The 25401-nt window shown below is 37.8% G+C and overlaps 1 protein-coding gene across 1 annotated transcript in view; it reads left to right on the top strand.

Annotated features, from left to right (window-relative positions):
* The window catches only part of LOC107666808 (dolichyl-diphosphooligosaccharide--protein glycosyltransferase subunit STT3B-like), a 68898-nt gene that overhangs the window by 36497 nt on the left and 7000 nt on the right, over window positions 1-25401 (top strand). Inside the window, exons 2-9 of the mRNA XM_016458260.1 lie at window positions 5790-5898; window positions 8437-8724; window positions 9665-9730; window positions 14089-14188; window positions 19100-19198; window positions 19399-19545; window positions 21374-21422; window positions 24959-25113. Coding sequence (XP_016313746.1) covers window positions 5790-5898; window positions 8437-8724; window positions 9665-9730; window positions 14089-14188; window positions 19100-19198; window positions 19399-19545; window positions 21374-21422; window positions 24959-25113 — 1013 coding nt within the window. The remainder of the gene's footprint in view (window positions 1-5789; window positions 5899-8436; window positions 8725-9664; window positions 9731-14088; window positions 14189-19099; window positions 19199-19398; window positions 19546-21373; window positions 21423-24958; window positions 25114-25401) is intronic.

Raw genomic sequence — 25401 nt, 5'->3', positions numbered from 1 at the left:
ATCATGAGGAAAATCGGCTGATTCCGATCCCTGGCCGATAGATTGGTGCATTTCTAGGCATAATATGTCTCCTTTAAGCAGCAATTTCTCCCATACCCTCAGCAGTGGCTGTTAATAAATGTTAGGTTGCTCCATGCCATTGAACGGGACCTTTTCAAAGCTCTGTGTGTATGTCCACGCAGTGTGAAATTGAGTTTTATGAAGTGCGGAATTCAGAGTCGTCGGGAAAGTCGAGCAGAACACACGTCACGGAGGTTAAACTGCAGAATAAAGAAATCCAGTTCACTGCGCTCATAAAGACATCTCTATGTATCCAGCTGATAATACTGTCACGAAATCTGATAGTCTTGCACATTGTCTGCTGAGATTACCCCACCTTAAAATGACACGGACTCAGTGTTGCCCCGGGTCATTTCCTTGTGACTTCCCTGTGATTGTGTTTCCTGGCGATGATTGTTGGAGAATTGTATGCGGTCACGGAAGCGTTAGGGTGTTTCTTCAACTTATGTCCCAGGGGTTGATTTTTATTAAAACCTAACAGATTTAATTTTTTTTTCTTTTTGTTATAAAGGTCAGAAACTATGGTTATAATTTTCTCTATGCCTTTATTCATAGTTTTTCTGCATTTCAGTAGCTTTTGTTTTATCCTGTTTCATTATTGCATGTATTAAATTGATCATCTAAATACATTTATAAATTGAAATGAAAATGATTCAATTATGGCTGTCCCACTTTTTTGTTTTTTGCATGCCTGAAATGATATGTAAGACTTGTGTACATTACCTTTCAAAAGTTTGGGGTCAGCAAGTTTTTTTTTTTTTTTTTTTTTTAAAGTGACAAAACACACAAAAGATGTTTCTTTTTCATCATTTTCATTTTCAAGTTCATCAAAGACTCTTGAAAAATGTACCAGTTTCCACAAAAATATTAAGCAGAAATTGTACATTAAAATAAAAAAAATCTTTATTTTAAATTGTAATATTTCCACAGTATTGCTGTGTTACTGCGTTTTTGATTAAATAAATGCAGTCTTGGTGAGTATAAGATGTTTCATTCAAAGACATTAAAAAAATCTTAACCTCAAACTTTTGAATGGATGTGTATGCATTACACAAATTAAATCAAGTAAAATAACACTTAAAAAGAATATTTTGTGCATCACGTCCAGTCAAACTGTCATTTTAATAAATCATACAAAAATTAAAAATTGTATTTGTGCAGAATTGACAAAATGCTGGCAATGAAATTAGCCTCAGCAAGATGACAAATTTTTAGTGGTCGACAGATATATCGGCCGAGATTTGGCATTTTTCAAATATCGGCATCGGCCGATAAGTTTTTCTGTTTGGCCAATGTGTTCGAGGTGGGACTTTTATTTTGACGGCGATGAGAGCGGCAGCACCTGAGCACACAGCGCTCACGTTCTCCCTCTTGTTCGCTGTCGTTGCTAACAGTTCTGTCTAATAGGGATATAAGTCTGTCTAATAATCTGATCGAACTGTTAAACAAAGGAATTAAGATGTATACAAAAAGTATTATAACGATTGCTTTTATATTATTTGCCCACTGTCATATTCATGTCATTTTCACTGTGTGCTGTGTGTAAAATGAGTGTTACCTTGGCTTTATTTGAAAAAATATGATTCCCAATGCACTAGGGCTGAACGATAAATTGCATTTGCGATAATATCGCGATATGAAAACGCGATTTTTCAATCGCAGAGGCTGCGATTACACTCGGTCACGTGACACGCGAGAGTAAAGAGCAGTAACACCTGACAACAAGGGTATCATTTGCTTTTGCTGGTGTGTTCATGTTGCTTCCTTGCAGAAAGGACATTGCAGTGCTCTGTGAATGCCAAGGACCCGGTTCAGATATCAGATCGTGATGGAGAGTTTGACCATGCCAGTAAAGGTTCCCGAATCTTTAGCCTCTCTAGAGAGGGAAGAAAGGTCAGCGAGGCGGGAATGGAAGCTAGCAGGTTGCGGTGTCAGTTAGCAGCCAGGGTCACTGATGGATGGTTTGTGTGCTTTAAAGGGGTCTTTAAATACGCATGATTCACAGTTCTGCCGTTCCTCCTACTCAAGTGTTGGGATGCCAGATTCTCCTGCGAACGCTGAGCGTTTCTTGCCAGTGAGACGGCTGTATTACAAAATAGTGAGGAGGACATTAATCTGATGGCAGGCCGTGTGCTGACACTTGCCATGCATGCAGAATCTGATTAAATAAATCCAGAAGTAATGCTTTTCTATCCCACTGGACACAATCTACTTGCATTACAATAGCAGCAATCAGGAATCCACTGGAGCTGTAAACTTCCAATAAGAGAGGAGTATTTGATGGAGTCTAGCCCAGGCCGATGCAATATTTTACGTGAATGAAACTGAGGCTGTGAGGGTTAGCCGTTGTTCGTTTTAATAGGTTGTGCTGTCATGAGGTCCTATATCACATCACAGTACATCACATTATTTTTCTCAGAATAATGTTTTCATTATTTTCGGTGTTTTGGCTGAGTGATTGACTAGCCTTCGCTTGTCTCTTCCTCAGAGCCTAATTTTCATTTGCGCAAATGAAGTATCCCTGATTATGGTCCATTGAATGCTCTCTCATTGAACATTTATGGTTGGTAATTTTATAATGCAGTACGTAGAAATTATATTCACTCATCCACCTGTCTTTTTAATATATTATTTGTCATAGTTGTTAAAATATCACATGATTATTCTGTGAATTATTCTGTTTTCCTTTTAGCAAGGCTTTTCCTGCATATATTATTGAACTCATGCATTTTAGTGAGCTAGGCTTTGCTTAGTCCTGGGCTTTTTCTGTGCTAAAAAATAGAATGTTTAGTTTAAATACGAAGCAATTACTTAGTATTTGTGCTGCGTGTTGATTTTTATTAATTTTTTTTCCCTTTGTGGTTAAGGGGTGTTTTAAAAAGCTTATTGTCTTATATTCTGGAGTTAGTAAAGAAAAGGTTCAGATTGAGTACTCTGGAGTTTGGAGAGATAGCCGGGACACAGTTTGCTGAACTTGGACTGATAAAGGCATTAGAGAGGATTACATATTTTAATTGCAGCCATGTTCATAGTGCTTTTGTTTGAGGTTTTTGTTAATCAGGTGTGCATCAAATTAATGCTTCCAAGTTGATAAAGACTGCCAGGAAATGTATTAATTTGAGCATTGGAGTTTTAAAGTGTTTATAAACCACCCAAAGAAGAAGTAGTGTTTTTGCTAAAGAAATGTGTAGTAGTAATAATATACGTATGTATGTATAATATGTGACCCGTGCTGGCAAAATCAGTCTGAATGCGCACGGGCTAATTTTGAGCTACAGACGAAAAAAATTGAAATGTCGAATTTCAGGTAGGGCTGCCACTAACGACTATTTTTATTTCAATTAATCTATCGACTAATTTATCGATTGATCGATTAATCTTAACGATTAATTCCCCCCCCCCAAAAATCTACAATTTTACTTAAGAATATTTTATTAAACTATATTTTATTAAACCAAATGAAATCCAAATTTCCATGAAATCCCTTTTTTAAAGCAAGCAAAAGTAAAGTGCAACAGAGTGCAAGAAGCAAGTGTCCATCTCAGTCCAAATCACTGAAATCAAAGTTCAGTATTATATTGTAAGAATGACAACATATCCACGTGTTCTAGTCTACTAATAATACAATTATAATCAAAAAACACTTTTTAAAGGAGTATTTACCAGAAATGTTATTTACCAGAATTTATTTAGGAGAAAAATGTAAATGTGCAGTATTTCTGAAAAAAAAGCTTTTTTTTTTTTTTAATCAAATAAATTAATTGGAGATGCTTTTCATCTCCATGTAATGTAATGGTACCATTACAATGGAATCCATAAAATAATGGAAAACAGAATTTGTTAAAGATAAAACCGTAAAACTCAATTAACTAGACAGGCTTTTTGATTAATAAAATTTAATTTAACCATTAAAACAGAGTATAGAAAAATGAAAATGGAAAAAAACTGAATTTGGAAATAAAACTGATTTCATAGGGCCCTATAATTATAATAAATTTTTTTGTGGTAATAAAAATAGATGTAAGTGAACAATAGCCTTTAAAATTACTTAAAATACATATATAATAGCAATGAGGCAATAATTAGTTCAAATAAAGTATCAAAAGCAAGAAATCATATTGTTTTAGTGAACAAAACTGTTAAAATACATATTGTATTATAAACAATAGAGCTAATGTACATTACGCATTACAACAAAGGCCTGCAGAGGGTGCCAACGGTCTAATGATTGTTTTTACACACTGTGCGATCTAATACTTGTTTGTAATATTCAGTACGATTATCAAAGCATAAATCCAGTAAATCGCTTCTATCAACACCTCCAAAGCTTGCACAGACATATACCACTTCCTGGATCAACATTTTACTCCGTAGTATTATGCAGTTTTCATTTATATGCTGCCATTGCTGATGATCGCATAATTTTTCATATGCAACTGTTTACATAAGAGATCGCTGGTTTCTCCGTTGTCAATGGCGGGGAAAGAGTTAATATTGACCAAGCACCATTTAATTCAAATGTCCACTTAATTGTTAATATTTGGCCATTTCTTTAGGACAGAAATGCTTTAGCCACTGCAATTAAAAGAATATGTGGACATCAAAACGTGTAAACTCAGAGTGAGGGTTTGAGCTTTTATTTTGAAACCGATGTATTCTCCTGAGTTTGCGTAAATTTATAAATGATTTGCCTTACAAATCTGATGAAATGGCGCACGTTGCGTTCCCAGATGAACGTTATAATAAACCCAAACTCACAACAACATGCAGAGATGGAGTTTGAGACACTCCACACATGAAAATGATAACCGTTCCTGTGGAACTACTGTGAACGGAGCCGCTGCGTGACGCACGTACTTAACCTACACACATGTAAATAATTAAAGCGCATATAATGTATTAGAACTGCATCGCATATAATTAGTTAATTAAATTGTAGCATTTGTGAATTCACAATTATGCTTAATTATGATTTTTAAATAGGTTTAATATATCATGCAGCCTTGGGAAACAGTCTAATAATGTGTTTTATGGATTCTCGTCCGTGAAATGCGCCACTTCCGGTATTTTGCCGGTTAGTCGACACGAGCAAAATGAAGTCGAGGATTTTTAAAAATCGAATAGTCGAATAAAATCGACGTATTGCGACAGCCCTAATTTCAGGTTTTTGAAAATTTGCTCATTGTGACTCATTTTGCCAGCACAGGTCACATATAAAAAAAACTAAAACTAGCAAGTGATTTGTTCTAAGTGTCCAAAATACAACTCTGTATAATTGAGTTTATTTTATTTATTCATCTTGCGGCAGAAAACTGGCCTAAAGGAAAATCGGCAGAAATCCTTGATCAAGTATGCATGACTGATTGAACAGGTGTCTTTCTGTCTGTGTGCACTGAACACAGTGAGTCAACAATTCTTGTCCTTGGAAATACTTGTCCTTCAAGATTAAATAACTGAAACGTCTTTTTTCCATCTCATTAAATAATCTATATTTCTGTTGGTTGTTAACCGTTTAAGTGCTTCCCAGTGGATGTTCTTGTTGTGGGCTTTGTGCTTTGGCACCGGTGATGATTGGCAGTTGAGTATTTAATCTGTCATTTAGGTAGTGTCTTAACACACGCACCTCTTCTAGCCATCAAACACATTGTGACAGGCCAATGTTGATAAAATGCTGTTTTTCCCCCATTAGAAGTGACAATATGTTATATTCTGTTCTTTTTTGTCTAAAGGTTCAACTACAGATCAACTCATCATCTCACAACTAATGGCTTTTACGAGTTTCTCAACTGGTTTGATGAGAGGGCCTGGTACCCACTGGGCAGAATAGTGGGAGGGACGGTAAGTCTGCCGGTTTTTTTTTTTTTGTAGCCTTTAACCTTTTTTCTTCTGGTTCTTGTTTTTCTTTTGTTTTATTTTTCTGGTAACACTTTGCAATAAGGTCTCATTATGACCCATATATTTTCTAACAACATTTATTAGTCTTTTTTTTTTTATTATTTGTTCAATAGTTAATCTTTTATTGTTTAAAACAAAAATAATATTTCAAAATGTTTGTTCATAGTACATTAAATTTTATTTAAAAAATAAAATGTTGAATTTAAGATTAATAAATGCTGGAGTATTTTTCCGTTCATTGTTAGTTGAAGTTAATGTAAATACCATATATAATATATATAGATATAATAATAGAACCTTATTGTAGTTTTACCATATTTTCTTTTTCATTTTCAATTCTTGACTAACACAAATGTTTCATTTAAAATCAAGATTGATGCATCTTAATTTATGCGTAAAAAACAAAACAAGTGAACTGTTATACCACTTTCTGCCATCCACAAGTCTATCATTTAAAATCAATTGTCGTTTCCTGACAATTCCTTTCACTTCCTAATCCAGAATTACTTCTACACAAATTATTTGTAGTTGAATGCGTGATGTCCACGTTATTGTTGCTGCATTCCCATGCCGAATGTTTGTTTTATACAGTCGCTTGTGACTCGGCATCACAAACGGCATGAAATAATTTCCGCTTCTTGCAAACTTTGTGGTTAGCTCTATTTCTTTGACAGCAGACTTCTCGCATCATAGCGCTCTGACCTTGTTCCTCGAACTGTTAATGCTGCAGCATTGTTCACATATAGCATCAATGCAGAACTTTTCCAGTAATGTTACAGCTCTGTAAATTGCTAGATCTGTTTTGTCTGCATTTTGACAACGGTTCTTGTTAACCTATGACCTCTATATAAAAAAATGCAGTTAAATTCATGCCAAAGGCTGTTTATGTGCAAGCGCCTATGGACAGACAGCCTCCAGATGATTTCTGCTTGAAAACAGCATCTTTCGTCCCTAAATAAGGCCACCCCCTTTAACACTCCCTGTCACTGAGAATTGCAATGCTGCTGAACCTAATGAGCTCTTTCCCTGGCTGGAGAAAGTTTGGCTAGCGTTTGGCATCTGACAGCTCTGGTGTTGGAGCTGTAGGGGGGCTGCAGGAGGCAGAGAACAGCATCTGTTGTTGTGTACAGTTCAAGCAGTCGTTATACGGCCTTCAGTGCAGGCTGGTCTGTTCCCAGCACAGCCTGCAAACGCCGCTCATCGCATGAGAGACGAAAGACAGGGTGGGAATGTGGAGGTAAAGAACGGGGTGTTTCCTTTCTCACTGCTGTTTGTCTGATGAATTCAGCTTCGAAAATGAAAAGTGTCATCATTTACTCCCCATCATGTTGTTTAAAACTTGTATGACTTTCAGCGGAACACAAAAAAAGATAATTTGGTCATACAGGGAAAGTCAATTGGGTCCAAAACATTTTTCAAAAGATCTTCTTTTAGGTTTAGCAAGTCATACAGGTTTAGAATGGAATAAAGATGAATAAAAAATTAAATAAATTTGCTGTAAATGTACACAACCTCAGATGTAGATCAGTTTGTTTCTTCAGAACAGATTTGGAGAAATTTAGCAAATTTAAATCACTTGATCACCAATTGATCCTCTGCGGTGAATGGGTGCCATCAGAATGAGAGCTGATAAAATGAGAGCTGATTGACATCGCGGTAAACTGTAATCCACACAACTCCAGTCCATCTGTTAACATCTTGTAAAGTGAAAAGCCGAATGTTTATTAGAAGCAAATCCATCATTAAAGCGTTTTCATTTTAAATCATTGCCAAAATACCATAATAACGCTTCCGCCAGTGAAAAAGCCCGTCCCCTGTTGTCCTCCCCTCACGTCAAAATCCACCAATGCATTTGTTTATAACTGTTGTGGATTTGTAAACGTTGCTTGATCTGTGCATATTTCTCTCCTGGTTCAGACAACTTTTTCCACTGGAAAAAGCAATATCCTGGATGGAGGACACCAGCAGTTTGAAGTTAAAAACATCTTGATGGATTTGTCAGTGATGGATTTGTTTGAAAAAACAAGCAGCTTTTCACTTCACAAGAATGTTAATTAATGGACTGGTGTCGTGTGGATTAGTATGATGTTTTCATCAGCTTCTTAGCTTGTTCTGATGGCACCCATTCACTGCAGAGGATCCATTGGTGATGTAATGCTAAATTTCTGCAAATCTATTCAGATAAAAAAAAGAAACGCATCTACTCCTTGGATAGCCTGAGGGTGGTTGAGAGACATTTTTGGGTGAACTATTCCTTTAATACGATTGATTACCAGGCTCCTAAGGGTGTGCTTGGGCTAAACTTCTCATTATCTCTATGTCTTGGGGCCAATCAAATATTTAGTAATGTTTACACACTTTCTTACAAATCCTGATTTTATTAGTTATTTTTTTTCTCAAATTGCTGCAGGCAAACTTCTAGTTGATCAATTTCGCATTCGATTGCAACTAATAGCATCTCCCATATCTCGTCTTTTGCAGGTGTATCCTGGTCTGATGATGACGGCGGGCCTGATCCACTACATACTGAATCTGCTTCATGTGACGGTGCACATACGTGATGTCTGCGTGTTTCTGGCCCCGGTTTTCAGTGGCCTGACTGCCATTTCTACCTTCCTATTGACGCGGGAGCTGTGGAACCAGGGTGCCGGCCTGCTGGCGGCGTGTTTCATCGCTATCGTACCAGGCTACATATCACGCTCTGTGGCCGGCTCGTTTGACAATGAGGGCATCGCCATTTTTGCCTTGCAGTTTACCTACTACTTATGGGTGAGTAGTTTGTTTGTGTACGTTAGTTCATCGTAGTTCATCAAAACTAACGAATTTAATATGAAATGAATCATAATGCACCTGTATAACTTTTGTGTCATATACCAAGTCTTCTGAAGCCATTTGATAGCCATTCATCGTTATTTACTGTTAATAATGACATCTGTAGTAGCTATTGAATTCTTTTGAGTCAGAAACATCTGAATCATTTGTTCATGAATCTGAATACTATTCCGTTATTTTGAGTAAGATCAATGAATCCGTTTATTTGAATTCATCTGAATCATTAATCTAAGTGATCCGGTTCTCTAGTTCTGTTGAGTCACATTCTTTCAGTAAATCACTTGATTCAGATTACAAAATTGATCTGAATTATTTGTTCATGAATCTGTATATTCCAAGTTCTCTGGTTAAATTCTTTCTTACAGTGGTTCTCAAGGTAACAGCTCAGTGGAAGAGAAGATTATCAGTGAATAACTTGCCTGTTCATAACAGTTATCATTTGACTTCAAAGGACTTCGAATATAGCGCATGAGTCATGAGGACTAGTTTTATGATGCCCATTGAGAACTGTTCTAAAATGATGAAAAAACCATTTCCGCAAGTGTTGCGCTGTCCCGAACTGTTGAAATGATGAATTAACCTTGATAGACGTTCATCACGTTTTTTTCAGCTGAATGACGAGACAGCTGGAACGGATGCAGTGGCAGCATACTTTGTCTCTTTTGGCGCTGTGATTTTTAGCCCATCTCTTCTCTCTGGAGCTCGCTGTCAGCTGAAACGCCAAGGACTTTGCTGTCAAACCTGACTTAAACATTGAATTTCCGTGGTCTCTTTCTTATCTCTGAGTGTTCGTCGTCTTGGCTTTGTTTGAGGTGATGGTATCAGACCCTTTGTTTGGGATTAGCGGAATTAACTTAAGTGCGTCCTCTCCACACAGGTGAAATCAGTGAAAACTGGCTCGGTCTTCTGGGCCATCGGCTGCTGCCTCTCGTACTTTTACATGGTGAGTTTTCATTGGATTTTTTTTATGTTCGGGTGGTTTATGCCATTTCAGTTCTATTAATGGTACTTGGTAATACCATAGTAAATAACCTGGACAGCTTTTCCTGCCACTGCCTATAGGGAATTACACTACTTTTCAAAAGTTTGGGTTTGGTAAGATATTTATTTATTTTTAATAGATGTCTCTTATGCTCACCAAGGCTATATTTAATGAGCAAAAATACAGTAAAATGTTTTACAAGTTCAAATAACTGTTTTCTATTTTGATGTATTTTAAAAATAACTACTCAGACCCCCTAAATTTTGCTATTAGCTCCATAAACTGTACACAAATTTGTGATCGCCTCAGTCCCCTTTAAATTTCATTTGAAAACGGCGGCAGACTTCGATCGGCTCCTCCTCATCTTTCAGCGCGTTCTTTTTCAGTCCGCAGACTGCAGCAGCGCAGAGCGAGAAACAGAGGACAAGGTGTGTGTTTATTGATAGATTGCTATAATATCTGCATCTGTGCAGTTCTTTTGTCATAAATAGTTTACAAAATATCATGGGGGAGCAATCGGTTCCCCATCTACTGTAGCATGAGTTTTCGCTGCGTTCACTCCTCATCACACCACAGCTGTTTCCTCCAGTGAAAATGAAGCACATATGAACGCATTCTTTATAAAACGATCATGTTGCCATTTTCATTTGAAAAGTTAACATTCAATGTAATACATATTCCAGTGCATGTGGCAAAGTGGTTTACATACTTGAGCTAAGGACAGAGGGTTGTACTAATGCCTACAGTAAAATTTAGTGTTTGTACAGTAAACAGGTGTGTGTGTGTGTGAGAGAGAGAGATCATGAATTTGACTTGTATTTGGCTTATTCAGTTATGTTATACCTATCTATGCAATACAGTGGAATACTGCAATAAGTTTAGTATACCACCCCTATTAGTCAAATTTTTTTTATTAGGCTATATATATATTGTGCTCCGATCGGGATTTTTGAGGCCGATCACAGATCGCCGATCACAGAAAGCAGTCTCTACCGATACCGATCACCGATACCGATCTTTTTAAAGCCTTCTTTTTATCATTTATAACCATTTATAGTGATACTCCAATCAGGATTTTTTTAGGGCCTGAATTTCATTTTTTCCCCTCTTAGGTGACTCTTGTGAGAGGGGAAGCAGCACTGACTGCTTTCACACAGGAGTCCGCTATTGATCCGTGGCCGTTTACCACAAACACAACATTTATCCATTATTTTGATTTCAAATCCAAACATTGTCACTGAAAATGTTTTTTCAGCATTGCAATTCTTTTTTTACGCAGTACAGTAATACAATCGTTCACAGACATGTTTAAACACAATAAATATAAGAAACACATTATTCAATGCTTTTTACTTTTGCATTTACTTCTAGATTTATATATTAAGTTGCTCAAGCAAGTGGCAAAACATTTAAACTACTTTTCTTACGTTATCACAAACTTACCATAGAAATAGTCAGCTCTACTGCTTTTCCTTTTGCATTTAAATCTTTATTAAATGCAATCCTGCGGTTCATAAAGAACTTTGTTTTCCTACCTCCACGAGTGCCATCTATTATTGCCTTGTTTATCTAAAAGTGCTCTAAAAGTTTTAGCCAAAAAGCCATATGTGTTGACTGTGAAACACAGTAGACTTTAATAATATGCATTTATGGTGTAATTACTACATTTTCGTGTCAATCCATGTTCATGTTACTTTAATTCAGTGCTTGCAGCGTAGCAAACATAGACTCTCATGCGGAAATTATCTCTGCACTGCTGCAGACACACCGCTCCTGGAGCGCACTACCGGACCGCAACCGTGTGCAGTGTGCACGCTTTAATCCATTAACATGAGCGCGGAAAACATACGCACCACGTATGCACTGCAAACGGAGTAATGTGAAGTCCTGTGTCAACTGTGCAGCTGGCTTATAGACAGACGCGATGTGGTGATTTGAAGCCATTTGCGCATTTTAAGAGAGAAAGAGAGATTGCGCGCGGTGATTCACTCACGCTGTTTGTGAAATTACGTCTCTCACAAGGTTTTCAAATTTATAAGTTATTTAATGAAGAAATATGAAGTTGAGTACCTCACTTTCAGCATTATAATTATTTCACCCACTATTATAAATGTTGAAAACGGCTTTCTATTTTTGTGATGGCTTTTCTCATGATTCTTTTGAGTAGAAAGTTGAAAGGAATAGCATTTTGAAATGGCAATCTTTTGTAACTTTAGAAATATCTTTAAAGTATTAAGAAAATGTGCTTACCACGGACTTTTGAACAGCAATGTATAATGTGACCAATGTAGTCCAATTCGGTATTAAGTGAGTTGTGAAATGATTATTTTCTCTGAATCTGTCAAAACGACTATCAAATGAGTTACAAACAAACTCATCCGTCTGAAACGGCCCATTTACCTACTGAACAAATTGCACGCTTTCAGAATTAACATTTGATTCACTCAATGAACCGCAAGTCATTACTTGGTCGTATCATTTGATTCATGAACTTTTTTTTAAGCAAGGTTCATGAGACGTAAAACAGTGTAATTGCTATGAAATATTGTTGCGTAATATAAAGTTAAGGATCCATGATCGTTAAGTGGAATCGTAAGCTGAACCAGAATCATTAAATTCTTATGATTTCCATTCATAGTGTTGTGTGTTCTGGGGCTGGTTGCATGTCTCTCTTGCTCTTTTTCAACCTATTAATGTGATATGTAAAATAAATGAAAAAGCAAACAGCACCATCCATCATGCCACCCTGGTGGGGGCCACGTGCCAGTCAGTTATGAATATCAGCTATTTCTGAAACTTGAGCTTCTTCTCCTGGAGGAAGGCAGCGCTCATTAATAATGGAAGCCTACAGCCCTGCCCAGCCCCCAGTAGTCTCTGGCTTTCCAAATGTGTTTATAAACAAATGACACCAGTGCAATCTGAGCCATCTGCTCCATTGAGACCTTGGGGTCCAGTACAGTCCGATATGTCCCAGAGACGCTACCGAGGGCAGGAGTTGAGAGATGCTCTCTTGACCGGGACATCCTAAGTGACCTAGAAAAGTGCAGAGGTTCCAAAGGCTGTGTGCGCTAATGGAGTTTTCTGGTAACTGTGGTGTATCATAGGGCTGAGAGCCAGCAGAGAGACCTGGGCGATGTGATATAACTTGGTCACGACACACTGCGTTTCTTTACCTTTAGTGTGTGGTTATTCAAAACAGTGGTATATTGCATATGGGTGTTAGAGAAAGAAAGAGAGAGAGCTCCCAGCCATGCGACAGTGAGTTAGGCTATTTACACACTGCAGTTTTTACCATGTGTCAGATAACTATGCAAATTCATTGATATAAATGGGAATAGTGTGCTGTCAAGATGAGAGGGAAACCACAACTGTCCTACAGTACTGTTTGCTGTATTTCTGCTTTATTTACATTTAGAACAGCTCTTTCCATGGCATAAATGAGCTTATACAATCAGTCTTTCCTGTCAAATGCTCTGTCAAAGTGTCGTAGTGTGTAGTCGAACTAAAGCAGTTATAGGACACAACATGCAGTCAAAATATATTAGTGAAATCTAACAATTTATTAACCAGTGGCTAATGACAGATATTTAGTTGCCTAGTGCAAAATTTAGTTGGTGCCATTTTCTAAACTTGTAGTAATTTTGGGTTTTTCGGTTGAGTAGATAAACAGTTTCTGTCTTTTGACAATTGTCTTGTTAAATATAGTTTTCATTTTATTAATTTAAATTTATTTTTTAGTTTTGTTTAATATTGTCAATGTCACTCATTAATTTTAGTCAGTTATACACTGACCCTTTAGTCTTGATGTAAAACTGACTAAAATGAATGGCACTGGCAGTTTTTCATTTTTAATCTGTTAACAAAAATAATGTAATATGACTGTCAATGTTATTAATTAATTTTTAATTAATTTTACTTTGACTGAAATAACAAATTGTATTCAATGAAAGAAACATTTTAGTTGACAATGTCACTTCGTAACAAACCAAACTTAAACCAATGTATGTTTGCAAGGATTTTTTCTCCCACATTTTATATTATATTATATTCTTCACGATATGAATAACTTCATATGATGATGATTAATATACACAACAAACACGCAATACACCATGAACAACATTGTCTTTGTTGTAACCCGAATCCCTGAAATATAATAACCTTATAATTAATATTGAAGTATTCGCTACTTCCCTAAAAATACTGATTCCTAATCTAAGAATCCTGATACAGTATCATCAGGCAAAATATTTCAGTATTTAGCGGTGTTTTTTTTGTGTTTTTTTTGTGTGTGTAACGTGACGTGTTTTGTGTTGCAGGTGTCTGCATGGGGAGGATATGTCTTCATCATCAACCTGATTCCTCTCCATGTTTTCGTGCTGCTCCTTATGCAGCGCTTCAGCAGGAGGCTGTACATCGGTGAGTCACCTGTGTTGTGTGTATGTTTGTGTGAGCGTCTCTGCTTTTTGTATGAAGTACACACATCACCGCCCACACAATCACGCCATGTAGTGCTTGTTCTCCCGTACAATAATGAAGCGTGAACCTGCTCTTTCCCACTTGCTTTTTGATTTGGACATACAGAAATGCTTGCGCAGCCGTGGTCGCTAAGTGCTCGACAGCACGAGTCTCTGCATTGACAGCAGCATTTAAAGTTGATGTTGATGTTTAATGACACATTTTTTCCGCCCACTTCACTCTTGCCTTTCACAACCAATCACATATGCAGCGCTGATCTGAGGATGCATGGATCTTCGTGTCGCGGAAAAAGCCTTTGAATCCAGACATGCGGTCTTAAACGCCAAAACGACATGCTAACTGTCAATTAGGACCTCTGATAGCACGAATAAGCTTTCTGCAAAGTGAAAAAAAGACATCAGTTCTTTTCCTTCAAGAGCAAAGAGTAATTTTGTTCACTTTGATGGGTTACGCCCTTTTTTTTTTTTTTTTAGGCGGATGAATAATTAAAGGTGCAGTGCTTTTGTGAGGCTCCTGAGTGAGCACTCTGATAAAAGAACGGGGCCTTGTGCCACTGGGCTAATTTTGTTTAAATCTTTATAAGCCCCTCCCACTCTGCTGCAGCTGCCCTGTGCAAATTGCACTACTGATGAATGCTGGGTATTAGCTCAGTTCTGGAAAGTTCTTGCACTTGCCTCTGGTCCCACTACACATTTGCCATGGCCCGACTCCACATGGAGTATCACTGCCACCTCTCCTAATAGATCATAGTGATTAGATTAAGTAGCACTGCTCTCGGTTTATGGGGTTTATGGGGCTTGGACAAAGAACAGAAGTCATGTTCAGAGATGGATGGAGAGAATGGTGTAAAACCAGTGGGATTTGGTTATTGCATTTCTGTTTCACCTTGCTGTCTCCTTCTAGAGTGACGTCTGCTTTGGTAGCCTCAGACATCACGTTAACAGTCTATTTAATGACTGTTTAATGTATGTCTTGCCCACAAAATGGCAAGAACTATCTGGAAATCATGTCTGAACCGATTGGCTAGTTAATACTTAACTTTCAAGGGTTGCCTAAGTTGGTTTGCCAGCAGCCATTTTACTCTTAGTGTTGCGTAGCCAGACCTTCAGATTGACGTCAGAAGGTCTGGGAACCTTGGCCACTTTGAATGGCTAAAGCCCACCCAAGAGGCCATATGACTGACGGGTAAAGCAATCAATCATGTTTTGTTTTGTGCCTCATCATGTTTAGGGGTGTGGAAATGTTGCCACAATAACAGACCTGTGTGTAAAACTCTTGGACATATTTTAAAGATTCTATGCATTGAACTTGAAATAGGCCTATTTCTCATACTTTTGAAAATCCAGCGTTTAGTTGATCCTGATAAGCGCTCATTGTCATAGTTGTAAACACGACTGCTTTCTTCTTTGATGAGGGGGTTTGGCATCACGGCATCTTTGTTTCAAGGCGGAACGTTAAAGACCGCAACACACACGTCTCCTGGAAATCCTGTATACTTGATATTTTACTCCAATCTTCAGTGCCACATGATCCTTCAGAAGTGATTCTGATATGCTAATTTGGTGCTCAAGAAATATTTATTGAATATCGGTGTATAAAACAGTTATGCAGCTTAATTTCGTGGAATATTTTTCAGGATTCTTTGAATGGAAAGTTCAAAGCACACAATATCATTGCAATGGACATGTTTTATAACCATGTAAATGTCTGTACTCTCGGTTTAATGCATTCTTGCTGAATCAAAGTATTTATTTTTGAAAAAGATTCTTTCTGACCCCCGGCTTTTGAAGAGTAATGTAGTGTATTGAAGTTGAAGTGCTAAATTCTAGTTTATTTTTCTGAGGTAGTCTGTGCTCATTGCATCAAAATAAAACCGTTTCGTCTACTGATTTCTCAGATATTTACTTTACAAACATTAATAGAGACTCAGACTTTAAGCTAATATAGCATGGTGGTCTTTCATTTAAAGGGATAGTTCACCCAAAAATGAAAATTCTGTCATTAATTACTCATCCTCATGTCGTTCCAAACCCGTAAGATCTCCGTTCATCTTCGGAACACAAATTAAGATATTTTTGATGAATTCTGAGAGCTCTCTGTCCCTCCCATAGACAGCAATGTAATTACCACGATCAAGGTCCAGAAACGTAGTAAGGACATTGTTAAAATAATCCATGTGACATCAGGGGTTCAACCGTAATTTTACGAAGCTACGAGATTACTTTTTGTGCGCAAAGAAAATAAAAACAACGACTTTATTCAACAATTTGTCTCCTCCTGTACGCGTCACCCTGGTGGATTTTGGAGAGTATCCACTGAATGTAAACAATGTATGCTGTTCTGAGTCAGCTGCGCCACGCGGATACGTTTTCTACGCTGTTTACGTTTTGAAAAAAACAACGTATCAGCGTGGCGCAGCTGACACAGAACAACATGCGTTGTTTACGCGCCAGGGTGACACGGAGGAGACGAATTGTTAAATAAAGTCATGTTTTTATTTTCTTTTGCGCAGAACCAATAACTGTTGATTCTTGGCCAGAATAAGCTGTGATGTAGACCAGATTTTAGTCAGATACTATGGATATATTAGCTGCTTTCACACTGCAGGAGTAATGCATGTTTCAGAAACTTCAGAAGTAGTCCAACTTGTCAGAATAGTTCTGAAGTTCCTGAAACTCGCATAGTTGACATCCAGAGAGATTTGGAGTTGTCAAAATATTCTTTGTTCTTTCTATTGTCTCAGATTTGCATGTCTCCTTTCCATCCCTCATGTTAACAACATAAAACCAACAGTATCCAAAGAGTAACAAAAGCGCAGCTCCAATCCTGGCGTCTTCCATCATTGTCCTTTGTTGTTGCTGCTATTGTGTGGTGCACAGAAATGACACAACTAGATTGCGTCACCACAGGGTTCCCATTGTAGGTGCCAATGCAAAAGGAAAAGTGTGTAGTTCCACTTCCAGGTAGTCAGTACCAGAACTAGATGTTCCGAAAGCCATTTTTGTGACTCCAGACCTTTCATATTTCATCACTAGTTAAATCAACCCTTTTTAACTCTCTTAATCGCTACTCTTTTTCCAATTCCTTTTGAGAGTTTCTTTTACAAAACCACCCGTCAGCTGTCCACGGATGAGGAAATGCTATGTTTTTTTTGTGTGTGTGTCTGGAGTCTTAGGTCAGGTGTGTATTGTCTTATTAGAGCATCCCGTTTTAGAGTGAAGATGGTCCGGTTTGACCCTTAATTGATGCTTCTCAAAGGCTGACAGCTCATACAGTTGCTTTGTCACAAGCGGCTTCGGTTTCCTCTACTGCGCAGCTGTATCGCCGTCTCTCATGTACACACACTCGCACCAGTGTGTTTTGGACCTCTCTTCTGATAGGCTGTCAACACCTGTCTCTCAGGTAGGGGTCCACTTCACGGATCTGTCGGTCAAGTGTTGCACAGGTGGCAGACTGTTACGGTTGTCATTCTTCTAGGAATGACTGCTCTGTCACTGGCGTGTCAGTGTTTCTTCTCCATTTTGTTTTATTGTGCAGTATTTGTCATTTTTGGCTAATAAGAAAAGACCGGTAGAAAACTCTGATATCTGGTTTAGAAAAAGAGGAAAATACTGTATGTATATTATGCACTAAAATAGCTTATTTGGTGTGATATACAACCTCTTCCTTTCAAAGTGGACGTTTCTTGATCCAAAATAAGAGTGTGTATCTTCAAGTACAATTTTTGTCGTGTTGTTTGACTCTTTTACTCAACTGCTCTTGTATTGCTGGGACGGGAGCCCGGATTAGAGCGCATTCGGGGACATCCGAGGCCCCGAGTCTCCCTACACAACCCCGTTCTGCTTCAGGCAGACCCACATTCCACTGCTGCCATTGGACAAATGTAAATCCAGAACAAAACTGGAGTGAACTCAATAGCTTCTTCTCAGATAGCAGTCATACTTTGCAAATTGTGGTGGTGCTTTAAAGAGACTTTTTTCATTCATTTACTTAGCAGACTCTTTTATCCACAGCAATTTGCAAATGGGGAGAAATGCACAGGCAATTAATCATAGGGAACTAACAGTATTAAGAGTGGCTCAATGTAGATTTTGAGAGAGTGCAAAGTGGTACAGAACAGTGGAAATATTATTTTGGAAACCATGGTAACGTTTTTTTCATGATCGTTTTACGAATAGTACGTTTTAAAAAAATGTAATTTATTTAAATGGAACTCTTTTGTAACATTGTAAATAACTTTTACTGTTTCTTTGGACCAATTTAATGTACCCTTGCTTAATAAAAATATGAATTTCTTTCCAAAAGAAAAAAAATGGTACATTTACATTTGTGGATTAGCAGGTGTTTTTTTTTTTTTTTTTTTTTTTTTTCTTCTTCATTGTAAGTGAATTACAATAGAGGATCATAAGCAGTTCATCATAGGGATAAGGGATAGTTCACTCATAAATGAAAATGCATTTACTGATTTACCCGACCTCAGGTTGTTACCAACATAAAGTGCACAAGTCATAGTCTAAGACCACTTTCAGGATACATTTTTTGTGTACTCTTTTTGATGTGTGACAGTCTGTCACCATTCATTGTAATTCCATGGAGGACATTTTCTTCAGAATTACTCCTTTTGTGTTCCACTGAAGTCACACTGGGTTGAACGTAATTGCGGTGAGACAATATTGACAATCTTTATTTTGGGTGAGCCATCCCTTTAAGTGCTCACATAAGAGCCCCACCCTTTTTTTTTTTGGAGACATATCACAGTGACCATCTAGGGGACACTAAGTTTGATAGTTCTGGTAAGCATCTTTGCTTCAGATAAATCTTGATTTCTTTTTCTGTTTCTCTTTATCTCAGCCTACAGCACTTTTTATATAGTGGGGTTGGTGCTGTCCATGCAGATCCCGTTCGTTGGCTTCCAGCCCATCAGGACGAGTGAGCACATGGCTGCTGCAGGTAAGACTGGTTTGCCTCTAGTCTTCTTCAACTGTTGCTCTTTTACACTGATCTCAGATCATCTCTCTCAACTCAAATCCATAAACTCATGAGAGCGATGATTTACGTGTCATTAGATTAGCGCCAGGAATTCATGACCGTTGGGAAAGTGTCTGACAAAGTTGAGTATGTGGATTAATGGTGCATGTGTGTGTGCGCAGGTGTATTTGCACTGCTTCAGGCTTACGCCTTTCTGCAGTATCTGAAGGATAGACTGACCAGGCAGGAGTTCCAGACATTGTTTTTTCTTGGCGTTTCTCTGGCAGCAGGGGGGGTTTTCCTTACTGTCATTTACCTGACTTACACAGGTGAGTGCAAAAACACAACACTTAAATAAATACATTTTAATTAGAACAGTTTTCTTGACCAAACTTTAACCAAACTACGACCACAAATGTGAAGGTTTTTTTTTTTACCCCAAAAAAATCAGGCTTGGTTTACATAAGCCTTTGAGTAAACATCAGTTAGTCATAGTGGGATAAACTGTTCCACTTTTTACTAAAGTTGTCCTCTAGACAAGAACAAGTGAGAGAGGTAAAAATAAATATGATTTATTAATTATGTCATGTTTGCGAATACAGCATGTGGTGTATGCCATGCCTCATCTTATTCATTTTTGTTAATAAACATTTTGTAAGCTTGTTTGTCATTGTATCTTACAGTTTTATTGTTGTTGTGCTTTTTAATTAAGAATAACAATGAATCCATATTTTGTTTTAGTCTTAAAGTGAACTGTGTGTAGATGTATGCAAGCAAAACAGACAATTATCTTTTCTTGTAAAACTTGACAAGATCGCGAATTTGAAAGTGAAAGCATCCGAAGCCCGGCTTATAACTTGGCAAAAGAGGAACTCCCATTCACAAAATTCAAATCACAAATAATATTACTAATGAAAAAGAATTGGTTGAATGTTAGCCACTTTCGTTTCCATATAACTATAAACTATGATAAAAGTTCATCAGCATGCATTGATTAATCCCATGTTATAGCGCAAAAAAATAAAAAAATAAAAATATTGCGACCAAATCATGTGCTCGTGCGACCAACTGAGAAAGTTAGTCGAAAAAGAGCGACCAGTGGGAAGAATGAGTCTGGAGCCCTGTAACATTGTCTTTACAGTCACTTTTGATCAAGTGTTGAATAAAAGTAACTTATTTAAATACAAAAAAAATTTGCTTTGACTTTCATTTACCTGCCATGTAGAAATCTTACTTTAACATGCATAAACGTTAGTAGCTTAACAAAGTCACTTGTCTCATGTTCATCATATATATCAAATATGTGGTTACATGCTAGAAATTATGCATTGTTTGCTGGTTTGTCACAACTTTAGCCATTGACATTTCTTACCCCACTCTGTATTGAAAGGTCGCAAGTGTCACTGGAAGATGTTTTTTTTTTTTTATGCTGTGCTATTTTACAAGGTTGTCAGTAAATAGATCGCACCATAATAAATTGTCACACTGCGTGACTGATTTGCAGAATAAAAAGCTTTTTTTTTTTCTCAACGTAATATTAAAAAGCTTCATTGCTGTTTACTTGTCACATAGAGGACACAACGCTGATGAACTATGAAACACTTTTTTTTTTTATTTTGACGTTCGAATAGCAAATTCTTAAATTATATTTTGCCCTTGACTAAATCATCCAAACCAAACATCTTTCAGTAAGAAAGGAGAAAAAAGAAAAACCCATCCACACCATCACATCCAATTCTCTGCCTTCTCACCTGAATACAGCGTGACTCTATGACCTCAGCCTCTTAACTCCGCACCTCTGCCGGTATATATGGAGTCAGGGTGATTTGCTTGTATTCCCGTTGCATCCGGGGCTTTCATTAATCTTTCTGCTGCAGGGCCTCATCTGCAGCAGTCCTCTGAGATCTCATTAAGCACTTCCCTCTGCTCGCCACACTGCTTTTCAAACCGAGCGCAGTCTCGTGGTGTAGATTAATTGAAAACGTTGCCGGCTATATGTGTGGTATTAAGGTTCACTGGACGTAGTCCAAGCTCGTCAGCTCCTCAGAAGCTGCTTGAAAGTGCTCTTGATAATGTATTGATAATGTCAGTAATGGTCGGGTGGTTTGCGTGCGCGTGTTTGCGTTTAATCACTCTGTTGTGTTAATGTGCTTTCAGGGTACATTGCTCCTTGGAGTGGGCGTTTTTACTCTCTCTGGGACACAGGGTAAGTATGCCGTACAGTTTACATTGCATATACTTTGTTTAAGTTTTGGTGTTCCATCGTATGAGTAAGTTGCTAATAGCACATTAGCACACCCTGTTAAGCGGCTTAACACAAGACCTGATTTTGTCAGGGACTCTAGCATGTAGCATGATTTATGTCTGTAAGCAGCCTCTTGGATTGCTTGAATTATGTCTGAGTAGCTGCCTTCAGTTGATATTCATTCACGCCGCCATTGAAACCCCACTTCTAGTTCATAGATAAGTAGTGCCTGATATTATGACACATTGTAATTGTTATTTGCCTTGATGTAATCACATATTAATAGAATTCACAAAGCCAGTCAAGAAGTGTTTTGGGTAACACTTTAGTATAGGGACCAATTCTCACTATTAACTAGTTGCTTATTAGCATGCCTATTATTAACATAATGGCTGTTTATTAGTACTTATAAAGCACATTCTGCATTCCTAATCCTGCCCAATACCCAAACTTAATCATTACTTTACTAACTATTAATAAGCAGCAAATTATGAGTTTATTGAAGCAAAAGTCGTAGTTAATGGTTTGTTAATAGTGAGAATTGGACCTTAAAATAAAGTGACCTGATTTTTTTTTTTTAGACGTAATATTATCAAGTATATATATATATATATATATATATATATATATATACAGTGGGTACGGAAAGTATTCAGACCCCCTTGTCAGTGCCTTTCATTCATTGTAAATTTTAATGAAATTTTATTAACAGTTTTATTTTACGAAAAACAAAGCGTTTTAGTTGACTTACATTGTAGCAAACTTTAACCAATGTAATTCTGTGAAATTTTTTTTGTATAGAATATTGAATGGGAAATGTGCTTAATCATACTAAAACTTGTTAAAATGCAAATCTTAATGGTCCTAAAAACAGGCAAAGATTCTCTTGATTTTGAAGTTAAACTGTTTCTCGACAGACGTCTTGAGACTTGTATATTTACATGTAAATACTTACTTTGTATGGACTGCATGTCATATACTTTATGTAGGCTGCTAAAATACTGAAATGTTCCTGAAGTAATTATTGCTGTTTTATACAAGTAGATCAAGACCTAAATGGTTGGCTTCACATTGCAATCAAGCTGTCACTTCAAGTGTCTGAGCTCTGCAGTTTATTGCAAGCTCTCACCACACATTCTAGTTTTGTCACATCACTCACTTGCAGAGTATATTGGGTGTTACACCTAGTACGGGGAAAGCGACTGGTGCAACATTTAGTGCAAACTTTTCAGGACTCCGTTTTGTGCACCGTGAAACAAATCATACAGCTGTGGATCAAACACACTCAGTAGGACAGGTTGTTGTTACCGATAGGCCTTGTATCGTAATTTCGATTGTTTATTACATTTTTTGGGCAGCTCTGCAGGTACAGCAGTGTTTTTACGCTTTTACCTCTCAGACGTAAACCCATTACTTTTTTGCCAGCTTCTTGTTCTTTGCCCTCAGTAAAACGTCACCCATCATAAATTCATAAATGTGTAACCCCTCAATGCAGCAGCTATGCAGGGAAGGACCCACAGTCCTGTCGAGCTCTCGCTGTGCGCAGTCAGCCATCTGCGCCGCAGTCCACACAGATACAGAAGGTCAGGTCGCCAGATAATGATCACAACACTGATAGTCGCCAAAATTGAGCGCAGTAATGCAGCAAAATTGAGAGAGCGAACAGCAGAGCAACTCCACATCAAACAACCCCCTGTTCTGCACCCGTTTTAACACGCTGTGCAGTTTTCGCCTGTCCAGAGTCTTGACGTTGTTTCACTTATTGAGTTCTGTTTTCTTTTTATAAAGCAAACTTTAGCCCTTAGGGAGTGAAACTGTAGATCAAGACCTAAATGGTTGGCTTCACATTGCAATCAAGCTGTCACTTCAAGTGTCTGAGCTCTGCAGTTTATTGCAAGCTCTCACCACACATTCTAGTTTTGTCACATCACTCACTTGCAGAGTATATTGGGTGTTACACCTAGTACGGGGAAAGCGACTGGTGCAACATTTAGTGCAAACTTTTCAGGACTCCGTTTTGTGCACCGTGAAACAAATCATACAGCTGTGGATCAAACACACTCAGTAGGACAGGTTGTTGTTACCGATAGGCCTTGTATCGTAATTTCGATTGTTTATTACATTTTTTGGGCAGCTCTGCAGGTACAGCAGTGTTTTTACGCTTTTACCTCTCAGACGTAAACCCATTACTTTTTTGCCAGCTTCTTGTTCTTTGCCCTCAGTAAAACGTCACCCATCATAAATTCATAAATGTGTAACCCCTCAATGCAGCAGCTATGCAGGGAAGGACCCACAGTCCTGTCGAGCTCTCGCTGTGCGCAGTCAGCCATCTGCGCCGCAGTCCACACAGATACAGAAGGTCAGGTCGCCAGATAATGATCACAACACTGATAGTCGCCAAAATTGAGCGCAGTAATGCAGCAAAATTGAGAGAGCGAACAGCAGAGCAACTCCACATCAAACAACCCCCTGTTCTGCACCCGTTTTAACACGCTGTGCAGTTTTCGCCTGTCCAGAGTCTTGACGTTGTTTCACTTATTGAGTTCTGTTTTCTTTTTATAAAGCAAACTTTAGCCCTTAGGGAGTGAAACTTTTTTTTTTTTTGCCATTGGAGATGCGCTTCGTTGATATATAGTAGGCTTTATTCTTCAAAGTGTTGTTTTGATGTGGATTTTGTGGATGCTTTGCACTCAAAACTGACGCAGTCTAACTGAACTCTTCTGAAAAATGTTAGACTGGTTTTAAAGTCAGTATGAAATCGGAATGTACGATGGTTGACTGTCTTCATAATCTTTCATCAAAAGTGCATTCTTCCTCTGAAATGACTTATCTTTTTGTCTGATGTCACCTAGGCCGTGTCAGTTTAGTTCGTCAACTGCTAGCCAAATAGCAAGAGGCGTTGTTGTTAGTGCAGCTTTCCGATAGTTAATGCAGTAATTTAAAGGAATAGTTCACCCAAAAATGACAATTCTGTCATTAATTACTCAACCTCATGTCGTTCCAAATCCGTTTATCTTCGGAACAAAAAGTAAGATATTTTTGATGAAATCCTAGAGCTTTCTGACCCTGCATAGACAGCAACGCAACTGAAATGTTTAAGGCCCAAGAAGGGTAGTAAGGACATCATTAAAATAGTCCATCAGTGGTTCAACCTTAATTTTATGAAGCTACAAGAATGCTTTTTGTATGCAAAGAAAACTAAACTAACTTTATTCAACAATTCTCTTCTGTGTCAGTCTTCGATATCACATGGACTATTTTAATGATGTCCTTACTACCTTTCTGGGCCTTGAATGTGGTAGTTGCGTTGCTGTCTGCAGGGTCAGAAAGCTCTTAATTTGTGTTCCGAAGATGAACGAAAGTCTGATGGATTTGGAACGACATGAGGGTGAGTAGTTAATGATATAATTTTCATTTTTGCGTGAACTCTCCCTTCAATGCTGGTTAGTTTTATTTGCAACATTTAATACAAAGCCCTCCCTGCCTCCTATGCTCAGATACGCAAAGATCCACATCCCCATAATCGCCTCTGTGTCAGAGCACCAGCCCACCACCTGGGTCTCCTTCTTCTTTGACCTGCACATCCTCGTCTGCACCTTCCCAGCAGGCCTCTGGTTCTGCATCAAGAACATCAACGATGAGCGAGTCTTTGGTGAGCATGTCTAACGTCCTTGAAATTACCAGACGATGCGTCTGCATTCAATTCAGTTCATCGTTTAAAGTCATTGCAAAAATGGCTCAGAAATGTGAAGTCCTGAGAAAAATTCTAGCATTATTTGATTCCAGATGACACTTGATTTTATGATTTCATCTCTAATGCAATGCCATTTAAACTTGTGTGCCTTACATGTCCAAATACTTTTTTTTTTTTTTTTTTTTTTTTAGGGAGAAATGTCTTATTTTTGTGTTTTTAATATCAATATTAAAACTATTTATAAAA

Source organism: Sinocyclocheilus anshuiensis, unplaced genomic scaffold (genome assembly GCF_001515605.1).
Source record: "Sinocyclocheilus anshuiensis isolate Anshui unplaced genomic scaffold, SAMN03320099.WGS_v1.1 scaffold267, whole genome shotgun sequence".
NCBI classification, from domain to species: Eukaryota; Metazoa; Chordata; class Actinopteri; order Cypriniformes; family Cyprinidae; genus Sinocyclocheilus; species Sinocyclocheilus anshuiensis.
The sequence above is the reverse complement of the archived record's forward strand: the minus strand, read 5'-3'. Positions and strand labels throughout refer to the sequence as shown.